The sequence below is a fragment of the Petaurus breviceps genome, unplaced genomic scaffold, assembly GCF_028583685.1.
Source record: "Petaurus breviceps papuanus isolate PSGF00001 unplaced genomic scaffold, PetGlider_PUasm1.0 98, whole genome shotgun sequence".
In the NCBI taxonomy this organism is placed as follows: domain Eukaryota; kingdom Metazoa; phylum Chordata; class Mammalia; order Diprotodontia; family Petauridae; genus Petaurus; species Petaurus breviceps.
This window is the reverse complement of record NW_027187460.1, coordinates 30,447,787-30,461,899: the sequence shown is the minus strand read 5'-3', so window position 1 is coordinate 30,461,899 and position 14,113 is coordinate 30,447,787. Positions and strand designations below refer to the sequence as shown.

The 14,113-nt window shown below is 40.5% G+C and overlaps 1 protein-coding gene and 1 long non-coding RNA gene across 3 annotated transcripts in view; one reads left to right on the top strand and one right to left on the bottom strand.

Moving 5' to 3' along the window:
* Positions 1-13,784, top strand: part of LOC138155732 (uncharacterized) — a 29,233-nt gene extending 15,449 nt beyond the window's left edge. For both annotated transcript variants that reach the window (XR_011166945.1, XR_011166944.1), the window contains exon 2: positions 13,431-13,784. This is a non-coding gene — a long non-coding RNA (uncharacterized lncRNA). The remainder of the gene's footprint in view (positions 1-13,430) is intronic.
* Positions 1-14,113, bottom strand: part of ANXA13 (annexin A13) — a 92,186-nt gene that overhangs the window by 5,314 nt on the left and 72,759 nt on the right. The window contains exons 10-11 of the mRNA XM_069080962.1: positions 7,422-7,497; positions 820-932 (exon numbers count right to left, since the gene is read on the bottom strand). Of these exons, the coding sequence (XP_068937063.1) occupies positions 820-932; positions 7,422-7,497 (189 nt within the window). The remainder of the gene's footprint in view (positions 1-819; positions 933-7,421; positions 7,498-14,113) is intronic.

Below are 14,113 nucleotides of genomic sequence, written 5' to 3'. Positions count from 1 at the left end.
GAGAGAGAGAGAGAGAGAGAGAGAGAGAGAGAGAGAAGGAGAAGAAGAAGGAGGAGGACGAAAAGAAGACAGAGGAGGAGGAGGAAAAGAAGAAGATGGAGGAGGAGGAGGAAGAGGAGGAGGAAGAAGAAGAGGAGGAGGAAGGGAAGGAGAAGGAGGAGAAGGAGGAGGAGGAGGAGGAGGAGGAGAAGAATGGTTGAGTACAGATCCTCTCTTCTACATATATTGATTGTGTGACACTGGGCAAACCACTTTACCTCTGTGCTCTTGGAAACTCTCAAATACTATAAATTTCAGAGGAAGTGCCAGCTTACCTTGGTAGAGAGAATTTCCTTATCCAGGCAATTCTATACCATTAAAACCACAGATACATTTCTTATTTTTGTACTAAATATAAAGTGAAGCATGGAAAATTATGACCCTGAACAATATGTGTGACAATGATAAATGATAATAATAACTAGCTTTTATATATCTCTTTAAAATTTCAAGAGTGATTTATGAATATTAATTCATTTTTTATCCTCACAACAATCCTGAGAGATAGGTGCTATTACCCCATTTTACAGAAGAAGAAACTGAGGCAGACACAGGTTAAGTGGCTTGCCCAGGATCACATAGCTAGTAAGGGTCTGTGGCAGGATCTGACCTCTGGAATTCTGGATTCCAAGTTCAGCACTCCATTCACCACACCATCTGGGTCAGGGGTCTCTATCTGATTCACTTGCTTTGTATAGTTTGATAAAGACATCTTGATGATGCTGATACTAAAAGCCACAGACTGCCTCCTCAAAGGAAAGTCTCCATTCTCTTACTCACCTCAGCCCTGGTCACAATGATTCGGATCAAAGTCTCTTCATCAGTCCCAACTCCCTTCATGGACTTGTAGAGGAGTTCAGCAAAGTAGCCGTGACAGTCTCGGGCACATCTCACTGGGCAGGACAAAGGGAAATGAGAAAAATGAACCATTTTTAGACCCCATGGTTACCCAAATAAAAGAAAGGTTGAAGTAGCTGGAAAAGAGTTGGGTTGTCAAAGGACGTCATCAGGTAACAACTGCTTTTGAATCCACTGATGATGTTAAGCCAGTGTTTGGGTACTGGTGGTGGAGGGGGGAGGGGGCTAATTCTTAACTTGTCATAAAGTGAGATCTGGAGAAGGCCCTTTGTCCAAAAGCCTCCCATTCAGCCAAAGACACACTTGGACAACACTTCTGAATAGAGGAGAATTTCTCCTATTTTGAAGGGTCTTATGGAGAAAGAGATTTCATATAACCAGCCCCATTCTCCCAGGCTAGAGTGGAAAAGACTTTCGTGGTCAGAAAACAGTTCTTCATAGCCTGAGCTCTCCACTAAAGTCTTCCTATCAGGGAAGCCTACCTCTTCCTGGCATGTAGATAGCCCTGAGCTCTTAAAGGTAATGCCAGCTAAGCACATACTTCGTCAGATACTGCCAAATTGGAAAGGTTCCTCGATTAACTGCACATCTATTGTCTGAGGACCACAAGAGGTAAATTCAAAGCGGTTCATTAACAGACAACAGATTACCAGTTGACGATTTTTTTTAGTTACAGAAAAATCACCTTTTTCCTGTCAACAATTCAACATGTCCAAAAACATCACTCATGTTCTTTGCCTCCAAATCTCCCTCTCTTATGAACTTCCCAATTTCTGTTAAGGGCACCTAGGTCCACACTCTCAAAGCCATCATTGACTCTCTACTCTTCCTCACCACTGCACTGGGCATCTAGGTGTCATAGTGGATTGAGCACTGGACTTGTAACAAGGAAGACTCATCTTCATGAGTATAAGTACTAAGAGAAAGCACCAACTTGCCTCGGTAGAGAGAATTTCCTCGTCCAGGCACTTGTCAATCACTTACTAGTCTTGTGGCCTCTGGCAAGTTATTTTAACCTGTCTGCCTCAGTTTCCTCACCTGTAAAATGAGCTAGAGAAGGGAATGGCAAACCACTCCAGGATCTTGGCCAATGGGGTCACAAAGTTGGACATGACTAAACAACAACCCCTGCCCCCATATCTGAGCAGATGACAAATGTTGTCAGTTCTATTTCTACAACATCCCTTATATCCATCCCCTCTCTCTAATCGTGTGACCACCCCCCTAGTTCAGACCCTCATCATTGGTCTCCCTTTCTTAAATCTCTCCTCTCTCTAATCCATGCTCTACAGAATTACCACATTGAGATCCCTAAAGCACAGGTCTGACTAAGTCACTCTACCTTCAAGAGGCAATCTGTATAGGACAAAATACAAAATCCTTTCCTTGGCACATAAAGCCCTTCATAATCTGGTGCTGGTCTGTCTTTGTAGGCTGATGGTATCTAATGCCCTTCACGTGCTCTTGATTTCAAACTGGCCTACTTCCTATTCCCTGTATGAAACATTCCATTACCCACCTCCTTGTCTTTGTACAGTTGTTCCTTCATGCCTGAATTGCACCTTTTACACATACTCATAGAATCCCTACCTTCCTTTGAGGCTTAGCTCAAGTGCTGTCTCCCATGGGAAGATGGTCCTGATCTCCCCCCAATTGCTAACATTCTCTTTCCACCCTGAAATTATTTTGAATTTATGTGGTGCTGCTGCTGTTCAGTCATGTCCAATTCTTCATGACCCCATTTTGGGGTTTTCTTGCAAGGATACTAGAGTGATTTGCCATTTCCTTCTCTGGTTCATTTTACAGATGAGGAACCAAGGCAGAGTTAAATGATTTGCCCAGAGTCACACAACTAGCAAATGTCTGAAGCCAAATTTGAACTCTGGAAGATGAGTCTTCCTTATTCCAAGACCAATGCTCTCTCCACCTCACTAACTAACTGCTCCTTGTATTTATGTAGGGTCATTTCTTTTCCTCTATGGCAGGAATTGTTTTCATTTTTTGAATTTTAACTCCAGTGCTTGTCATATAATAGGGGCTTAATAAATGCTCTTTGAATGAATTTATAAAGATAACCTACTAAGGCATAGAGGGGTTGTGATCTGTTTCAGTGGAGGGACTACCTTCTCTGATGAAACCATAGATCTTCAGAGTATGACAGTACATATAAGCTACGTTGTTTAGGCTTAAGTTAGGTTCCAGATGGAAATCATGATGAACTCATCAGCAACTTCTCAGTACAATAAAACTTCATATTCCTGAATACAAATAAATTGCCGACAGTCTTTGCTCCATAAGCTGAATAATTTCAGTGCCCCTAATTTTTTTCTTCTAGGTCTTATTTTCTAATCCTCAGATCATTTTTATTGTGCTTCTCTGAATCTTCTCCAAGTCCCTCTTAATTTGTGGGGCCCAGAAATGGGCTTTTGTAAACAAATGTGTCCAATGCTTAGCAGACATCATTCTTTCCACCATCTTCTTCCAACAAGTACTTTCTCTAGAATGACACAGCATTACTTTGCTGAGTTAAGTTCACCTCATCATTCTCTGTAAGCACTAGAACTCATTCTTTGGCATTCAGGCAAATCTAATTATTCTTCACGTGGAACTTGGTCAGTTTATTCCTCTTTTTTAGGTTTATTGACCTTAAAGTCGCCCCTGTTGAACTTCTCCAAATGAAGCCCAGAATCTCAGAGTTGGAAGAAAGCTCATAGGCCTAATCCTAGAACTCCCAGAATAAGGAGTTCTTCTACAAGTGGCCAGCCACACTTTATCTCAAGGTCTCCAAGAAGGAGGAAACCTCTATTACTAGAGGCAGCTCATTAAATTTTTGGATACCTTTAACTGTTCAGAAGTGTTTTCTTTCTTCAAAATTAAATCTGTTCCTCTGCAGCTTTTACCCATCGGTCCTAGTTCTGCCCTCTGGGCCAAGAGGACAGCATACCTCTTCCACATGCTAGTCCTTCAAATGGGTGAAGAGAATCAGGAAAACTCATTTTCATGAGTTCAAATCCAGCCTCAGACACTTACTAGCTGTGCGACTCTGGGCGAGTTACTTTACCCTGTTTGCCTCAGTTTTCTCATCTGTAAAATGAGCTGGAGAAAGAAATGGCAAACCACTCCAGTTTCTTTGCCAAGAAAACCCCAAATGGGGTCATGAAGAGTCAGCTATAACTGAAACAAGTCAACAACCACAAATCATTATGTTACCCATGTGTTTTCTCCAGTTTTAACATCCTCAGTTACTTCATCTGATCCTACAGTGGTATAATTCTCAAGTTTGTTTATCATCCTTCTTTTCCTTCTCTTTATATTTTTCTTCATCTTATTAATAGTCCTACAATAACATCCCAAAATGACTGAGTACCAAACTCAATGACCACAATGTGGTCTGACCAGGACAGAGTACCACAAGATTACCTAGTCTTGCTGCCATATCACAATGCTTCACACCAGCCTTTCAGTCTACTAAAATCCTCCAATCGTTTTCACAGGAATTGTCATCTAATTATGCCTCCTCCATCTTGAATTTGTGAAATTGATTATTTGATCCCAAATGCAGATTTTTACATTTATCTATATTAAATTCCAGCCCAACATTCTAGTCTGTCAAGACTTTGGGATCCAGTCTCTGTCACCCCAAATGACCAAAACCATTTTAATTTTTCAACCTATCCTTTATGACTGAGCATTTTTGCCCTATCCTTAACTACCCCTGGCTTGATGTAATGTTCAGATTTGTTAAACATCCTCTCTTTTCAATCCCTGGGTGATTGGTAAAGAATAGACTGGATGTAGCCCAACCCCTGGGCATGTCATTGATTAGTCCTCCCTCCCCTGAGATTGATGGCTATCTGTCTTTGCTAACAATACTTTGAGAGAGAGAGAACTACCTTCCTTTGTCTCCACCTCTTGGCAGTTTTAACCCATAGTCACAGCACAGTGATGATGTGACTATTAAGACAAATGTGTGAGTAAAGTAAGATTAGTCTTTAGAAAACAATAGTCATTAATTATAGTTACCATAAATAATGAAGTAAGTGTAAGGGCATGTGTGGTCACACTTCTACAGGAGGAGAATCTTGTTCCCAATACTAGCCTGATAGATTATCTGCACAAGTCAACAATCTGAGAGAAAGATGACCAGTTAGGCTTTCCTGTAGCTCTAAAAGTCACAAAATGAGGGTAGAAAACTATGTCTTTCCCATGGGCTGGTGTCTCTTATACGCCCCTGTAGTTTTTGTGGTAAAGCAAAAACACAGTCCAAATCCACCCTTTCCCATTAATTAAAGATGAGTTCTTGACCCTTTCTTGAAAAAGATATTGATTCTGGGGGGAAATAGGGAATCAGAGTTGAGGGTGGCTGACTTTACGGTTGTTATTTCTGAGATTCTGAGAGGGTCAAACAATTTAAGGCAATGGCCCCCAGAATTATTCACACAATGGGAATCTGTATATTCCATATTGACTAAACTATTTTTTCTTGCATTTCTCTCCCTCCAGTTAGTTGAAGAAATATGGTTTTATTTTTTAAAAAGAGAATTTTCTTTATGTGGGCTTTCATGGTCAATGACAGCAGGAATTCCATAGACTTGCTAGGAAGGACTTTCTAAGCTCTGTAAATAACTTGGTTTTGCAGAACGCAAAAGGAAGGACAATTGACCAGTGTGCACGTCTCTTCAATGGCTCCTCCGGAGCTCTCTGAAGTTGAAGGGACAGGGAGGAGGAAGGGAGTCCATCAGCAAGACTGCCAATGATAGGGGGCCTGGGAGTCACTGTGTTGCCACTCAGTAGTAAGCAGGAGGACTTCACTGCTGTAACTCTTTCTCCAAATATCTACTGAGATGAATGAAGACTCCATGATTAAATAGAGTCACCCATAGCTACAAAGATTTGTATTGACCCCAAATTTTTTTAAATTATGTTTTAATTTATACTTTAAGTGGAGCAAAGGTTGAACTTGAAGTTAGGGGAACACTGGGTTCAAGTCTTCCCTTGGAGAGTTACTATTGTTCAGTGGTGTCTGACTCTTTGTGACCCCATTTGGGTTTTCTTGGCAAAGATACTGGAGTGGTTGGCTATTTCCTTCTCTGGCTCATTTTACAGGTGAGGAAACTGAGACAAAAAGAGTTAAGTGACTTGCCCAGGGTCACACAGCTAGCAAATGTCTGAAGTTGGATTTGAACTCAGTCTTCCTGACTCCAGGCCCAGTGCTCTATCCACTGTGCTGCCTAACTGTACAGACTATTACTAGCTGTGTGATTAAGGGAAAGTCACTTAATTCTAGGTGTCTCAGTTTCCTTATCTATAAAGTGGCAGTGATAATATCCACAGTCACCTGAGACACAGAGTTTTGTGAAGATCAAATGGCATAATCATCATAATCATAATAACTTATATTGAACTTAAAGATTTTCAAAGTTCTTCACAAATATTATCTCCTTTGATCATCACAACTACCCTGGAAGTTAGGTACTATTATTGTCCCCCATTTTACAGATGAAGAAAGACCAATGGAGATTAAGAACTCATGTCTTTTTGACTCCAGATCCAGTGCTGTGATTCCTAGCAGCTTCATATAAAGTGCTTTTTCAACCTTAAAATCCTATTGAAGTATTTATTATTATTATTATGAATTTTGCTGCCATTTGGGAGCCCATTTCCTCACTTTTCTCTTCTTGTATAGGTAATCTGGGACAATGATGTCAAATGTTTAGGAAGAAGTGAAGGCCTCTGGTGAGAGGGGAAGGGTTTGTTAGGTCATGAAGAACTCCAGATCCTGTTTGAAGAATACTTCTTTAAGCCCAAAGCACAGCCTTTGTGCGAGATCTTATGTGTTTATTCAGTATGAGTCATGAGTAACACTAGGGACATTCATGCCCACATAGATCATGGCAGAGGTTCCACTAATCTGAATGCAAAACTAGTGTGGATGAAACAATCAATTACTGCCAATATTTTTGGGGAAAAAGAAATGTTTGGCAATTTGAGAACATTTTTTAACTTCCAGAGTTGTTTTTTAATTTTTTCATATTATCCTCCTTCTTCTGGGAATACTCCTTTTAGCTCCCTTTGGTATGGTGCCCTGGACTCTTTACTGTTAGATGGTGGACAATGGACAATGCCTTCACTCTAGGTCTTGCAAAAAGAAGGGCTTCTGCCAAGGCATGCTCCTCTTGTCCCATCTCTGCTATTTCCTGCCTATCGGCAAAGACTGGAGAGTGAGTGCCCTGGTGTTTTCCTGGCAAGTTTTTAAATCAGGGCTCCCCTCCCCCTTCTCACAGTAGATTTCTTTTCTCTCTTTTTTTTTTTCAAAGAGAGCTCTTTTTCTTTCAAAGTGTTAAGGAAATCAGAATAGAGGAAGGTACCCTTGACTCATCTGTAGCTTATTGCTTGGATTCTATTTATTACTACCTTTGGTCCCTCTAAGAAATCCATTAAGATTAAATTATATTAGTAGGTTTCAGAAGTGTGCTGTTAAGTAATGAGTATGTGAGTGGGGTGCTCACCCAACCTAATATTACCTAGAGTTAAATAGGCCTTCTTCAAGTCCCCAGATGTTTCTCCTTCAATGGCCTCTTCGATATCCTTGCCGATTAACTAAAGATAAAATCAAAATGCCATTGTTATTAGAAGTTTTGTTTTTGCAAAGAGGGTGCTAACCTCCTGCCTAACAGCAGTCACTGAGCCCTGGCAGATGGAGGCCCAGCAGTTTAGCCTGACCCTGGCTACGATGGTCCTTGCCAAGTCTCATATTGCTGAGGGTTTAGTTCAAAATACGAGTCCTAATGGATTTTGCCCTGAGGAAGCCATTAAATTCTCTGTGACTCAGTTTCTTCATCTATCAAGACACAAAGATCGGATTTTTATCAAGATAATATCAAGATCTGAGCTTTGGTTCAACAACTGAAGTACACAATAGAGGAATGGGGGAAACATAAAACACAGGTGTCTGTGAAGCCGTCCAAGTTTTAAGGTCAAGAGAAGCTATTACTAGGAGGATTTGCTTTAAAAGAAAGAATGTAAATTTAGGTCACTTCAGTAAAAAGATGATATCTGAGTCAAGGGAAGTGACGGTTCTTTTGTATTCTGTTATGGTCAGAACACATGCATACTATTATGTACACACCAGGGTATGACATTTCTGAAAGTATGATGTTATGCTAAAACACTTTCAGAGGCTGACCAGGGTGGTGAAGAGGGACCAAATCATGAATCCATTGGAGGACCTTGCACTTTGCAAATTGGAAAAATGACATGGAAATATGGAAATAGTCCATTTTGGAGGGGCTGTGTCAATACAGATGCACTAATTCATTGTTAGCAGAGTTGTAAATTGCTCCAAACACTCTGGATAGTAATTTGGAATTATTTAAGCAAAGTGACTAAGACATGATATCTCAACTATTCCACTACTGGGTATGCATCCCAAAGGAATTTAAAAAACAGAAAAAGTTGCAATATATACCAAAATATTTATAGAAGTACCTTCTTGTGGGATCAAGGAACTGGAGGAATGGCTAAAGAAACCATGGTATGTGTAGTAAGAAATGACAGATATGAGGAACTCAGAGAAACTTCAGAAGGCTTGTATGAACTGATGCAGAGTGAAATCAGTAGAACCAAAAGAATGACATACAAAATGACGACTAAAATGTAAATGAAAAGATTCCTAAAAGTTAACTGATGTCTGAGAATGTGGCAAAAAAAAATCAATGATCCTGGAGAAGAGAGAATGAAATATTTATCATCAGATATGTGGGGGACTATTATAGCAGAATGTTGCATGCGTTGTCAGACTCATTCATCTATTGGTTGTTTCTGCTGAATCACTTTTCTTTGTTACAAGAGAGGGTTAAATTCTAGGAGTAGAAGGGGAGAGAATGTTGATGGATGTATCCATATGACTGTGATTTAAAAACAAAAGAAGATTCAGTAGGAGCAGGATCATTATCTTTAAATATCTGATATTTGATTATTTGCTGATTGTTCAGACTTAAGAAAGTATCAAGGATATGGGTTAAACTTAAAAGTGTGCCTTGCACACATTTTTTCTGACAATGGTTAAAACACATACTAACATGTCTCAGTCTCCTTGACTGCAAAATGAGCAAAATGATTCTGCAAGTACTCATCTCTTAGGGTGGGTAAAGTTCACATGAGATAGTGTAGATCAAGCATTTTGTAAACCTTAAAGAGTTTAATAAATGTGGACTAGTAGTCAGTAAGCTGAAGTAAACTCGAGTACTTCAAGGTCTACAAAATAAACTTTCTTCTCTAGGAATGGGTTGAGGGTGGGGTAGGGTTAAGACAAATGACTTATAAAAGAGATCACAGTTAACGTGACTCCTTTCTCATTTTTTCCCCCATCCAGATTTAGTATTTACTCTGTTGGTAGAAATTCAACATAGAAATAGCCTTCACTGATGAAGACCCACAATGTAGGGTCTTAGAGAATTCTAGGTGCGCCGAGAGGTTACGTTACTTGCTCAGGGTCACACAGCCAGCCTGCCTCAGAAGCAAGATTTGAAACCAGATATTGCTAATTTCAGGGGCAGCCTTTCATCCACAGAGCTAAGGCTGCCTCTCTTTCTTGAGTCTGGTGAACGTCCAAACCATTCTACAGTCATCATTGGCCAGTGTATCTCCCTGCAGAGCACCACATTACACATTAGGCTTCTATTCAAATATTTATAGACTCTGAAGTTTAGTGTAAATTGTGATTAGTTTAACACAAATACTGCCTGGGCCAACCTCAGGGCAGGCAAATAAAGGGAAAGGCAAGTTTTGTTCTGCGTTTCGGGGAACATATTTGGAAATCAGAAATATTGAAAGCCATTCCTTAGGAAGAAAGCATATAACACTGAATTTGATGAAGAACTGTACCAGGCTCTATAAATAATTGGGGTTTTGGGATAAACACCAGTAGACTTTATGTAGTATGTTTTGAACATTCATACACAAATATAAAATACCTTACAGGAAACAATGATGACATGATGAGGGGAGAGGGGCATGGTACATGGTACATGGAAGTCTGGCCTTCAAGCAGGAAGACCCAAGTTCTAATTCAAACTTGGAGACTTACTAGCTATGTAACCTTGGGAAATCACTTAACTTGTTAGTTCCTTAATTTCCTCATCTGTAAAATGAGATCGTGGGACTTGATGATCTTTAAGTGATCAAAAGGGAATAAGCATTTATATTATATGCCAGGCACTATGCTAAGCTAAGTCCTATTATTATTCCAGTTTTACAGTTGGAGAAACTGAAATACACTTCAAATGACTTGCCCAGGTTTATATAGCTAGTAAGTGCCTGAAACTGGATTTGAACTCAGATTCCTGGCCCAGTGTTCTTTCCACTGAGCCACCAATTTTCTCTAAGCTACCTACTGTGCTCTACTATCCCAAGAACTCGGTTCTGATACATACTAGTTCTGTGACCATGGGCAAAACACCTTATCACCTTGTCCCAGGTGAGGCTCTAAGCCTATAAATTACAGATGGAGTTGCATATTTGTGGAGGGAGTTTTCACACTGGGAGTTCTCCACATCAATGAAATGCCAGGTTCAGAACCCCTTCCCCTAAAAAACAGAAGTGATATTGTGAGGTTCTGAGACCATGTAATCAATAATAAAAGTGTTGGCACAATAGGTAGAGCACTGGTCTGGGAATCAGGAATTTCAAGTCTAGTTTCAGACACTAGCTGGGTGACCCTAGGTAAGTCACTTAACTTCTATTGGCCTCAGTTTCCTCAACTGTAAAAATAGGGAAAATAATAGCAGCTATCTCCTAGGATTGTTGTGAGAACTGAATGAGAAACTTAGGCACTTAGCACAGGTCCTACTACACAGTAGATGCTATATAAATATTTATTCCCCTTCCCCCATCTCCCCAAGTGAGCCCAGTTGTGTGGCATTGAAGACCCAGTTAGAAGGTGGTTATGGGAAATACTCTCTCCCCAGAACCCCTGAATCCACTGAAGAGCCTTGTCAAGCCTCCACCAGCCCTTCTCCAGCTCTGGAGGGCTTTGAGGTGGGCCCAATATTCTTTGTCCCAGAGCCAAAATTGGCTTTTTAGGTACCTGAGTCTCATCAGCCAGTTTGATACATTTCATACTCTGTCTCTCTTCCCCTATTTGAATAATTGATGATCTTTGTCAAAACATAGATTGCTAGTAGGCTTTTATTTTCTTTTTAAGCCTGGCTAATTGGGGTTTCCCACCCATGCAGAAAACCACTCTGTAAAAATCCCTTAAATTAAATTACTGACCCCAGCTGGGGGGAAATATTTTAACCATGAGGCTCATTTTTCATTTTTGACCCAGACCCGTAATTTTTTCCTAACTCCAAGGCAGGCTGCTCTCCATGACACCATTCTGCCTCTCAAGGTTGACTTATGCACCCCAGAAGATGTGATTTAAAAGCAATGAGAAGAATACAAATTCACATTTCTGTAGCTGTTTAGGTTTATAAAAGACCAACTATTCTGTGAATGAGTCTCTCTCTATCGCTCCCCCTTCTTTCTCTCTCTTTTTCTCTCCCTCTCCCTCTTTATTTCCGTCTCCCTCTCCATCTATCCATCTTTCTCTTATCTATCTGTCTTTCTATCATCCATCATCGACAATTATTTATTAAGCACCAATGCCAAGCATTGTGCTGGGGATCCAAAGACAAAAATGAAACTGTTCCTACCTTCAGGAAACTTCCATTTTATCAAAAGAAACAACATGCACACAAATAAGTAAATTCAAATATATACAAAAGAGTGCTGGGCCTGGAGTTAGGAAGACCTGAGTTCAAATCTGGCCTCAGACACTTACTAGCTGTGTGACCCTGGGCAAGTCACTTAACCCTGTTTGCCTCAGTTTCTTCATCTGTAAAATGAGCTAGAGAAGGAAATGGCAAACTCTTCCAGTATCTTTGCTAAGAAAACCCCAAATGGGTCATGAAGAGTCAGACACAACTGGACAACTACAGCTTTAGGGAGGAAGCACTGGCAGCTGGAGGGAAGAAGAAAGACCCCATATAGCCAGCATTTTAAGTGAGCTTTGAAGGAAGTTTTTAAGGGAGTCTAACAAGAGGGAGTAAGGAGAGTGAGCATTCTAGGTAGAGGGGCCAGCCCATGCAAAGACACAGAAGAGGGATGCTCCATCTTTCATCACCATGCTGCTCTCTAGGCTGGTAGGGCCCCTCTCCCTCCTCACCTCTGCCTCTCTTAGTCCTTGGTTTTCTTCCATACTCAGCTCCAGTGCTATCTTTTGCACTAAAGCCTTTCTTAGTCCCTGGAGCTGCTAAAGCCTTGCCCTCCAAGGTTCCTTTGTATCTGCTTTGCTTTTGTTTTGTACATATCTATATATGTACTGTTATCTCCCCTTTTAGGATGTAAGCTCCTTGAAGGCTGAGATTGTCTTTATATCCACAGGGCCCTTAGCACAGTGCCTGGCATATAATTGACCTTTAACAAATGCTTTTGTTGTGATTGGAGATAGCACCTCATATGTGAGAAATGTCAAGGAAATCAGTTTGACTGGTAATATGCAATAAGTCTGAAGAGATAGACTAGAACCAGCTTGTGAAAGACTGTAAATGCCAAAAAGAAGAGGTTCATTTGATTCTAGGGGCAATAAGGAACTATGGAGTTGGGGGAATGACCTCTATTTGGGGAATACCCTTTCTGCAGGAGGTGGAGGATGTCTTGGAGTGGGGTGGACTTGAGGATGGGAAACCGATTAGAAGTCATTACAATAGTCTAGGCTAGAAGTGATGAGAGGCTGAACTGAGTGGTGACTGTGTAAGTAGAGAGAAGAAGGTAAAGAGAGGTTGTGAAGGTGAAACTGATGAAATTTGGCTGACTGAGTATATGGAGGGAGGGGGATTGAAGAGAGTCAAGGATTGATTATATTATGGTTGTGAACCTAGGTTACTGAAAGGACAGAAATAGAGACATTCAGAAGAAGGGGTCAACTTGGGGGAAGAAAATGAGTTTTCTGTTGACCCTGGTAAGTTTGCAAAGAGCAAGGGACATCAATCTGAAATTATCAAGAGGCAATTGTGATGTGGGGCAGGAGAAGATCTACCTGAAGTGGTTGCTAGTATGCTGGAAACATTGACCAAAGAATCATTTCTGGAGAAAGGATAGTGGAACCCATGGGAGCTAATGAGATAGCCAAGAGAAAATGGGGGGAGAGAGACAGAGAGAGACAGACAGACAGACAGACAGAGACAGAGACAGAGAGTATGAGTGAGAGAGAGAGAGAGAGAGAGAGAGAGAGAGAGAGAGAGAGAGAGAGAGAGAGAGAGAGAGAGAGAGAGAAGAGCCATGGGTGATGTCTGCAGTTATTGGATGGTATGGGTGATAACCTAGCAAAGTAGACAGAAGGAGGGGCCAAAAAAATAGAACTGAGGGGTGGAGCACTGTCAGGAAAACCTATAGAGAGTTTACAGGAGGACAGACTGCCAACAGTGTCAAATGCTGTAGAAAAAAATCAAGAAGGTATGAGATATTAATGCCACCTTCATTTTTTACAGATGAGGAAACCAAGGCTCAGAGACATTAAATGACTTGCCTATTGACATGAAGCTACTGAAGGTAATATTATGCTCCAGGTCTTCTGACTCCAAACACAGCACTCTTTTTATGGCATTGCCCTACATTGATATGATTTATACAGCAGGACATATACAACAAGTGACAAAAGCAAGATGTCAGATCAAGATTACATCACTTGGGGCTAAAGGTCATTGCAAGGTTTACAGAACAAAGGGGCAGCTATGCTGATACTTAAAAAAATAATAATAAAGATGAAAACAGAACCTAGTTGAAGGACTTCTTGGTCTAAGAATATGTGATATTTTAAAGATGATTCATAAAGGAAATCAGCAGACATCAGTGTATTGTTTTCATTGTAGTGGCCAAAGTATGATTTAAAAAAATATTTTTGTTATAAACTTAATAATCATGAACAAAGCAAATAATCAAATAAATAAACCAAATAAGGAGTAAAAGCTTACCTAAAATCCTTAGCAATTAAACAGGGTAGAACAAATGAATTGACAAACAATAAACAAAAATTGCTTTTTCCTGTGTCCCTTTCCACAACTGTCTGAATTTCCTTTTCCTTCCTCCCTCCCTCCCTTCCTTCCTTCCTTCCTTCCTTCCTTCCTTCCTTCCTTCCTTCCTTCCTTCCTTCCTTCCTTCCTTCCCTCCCTCC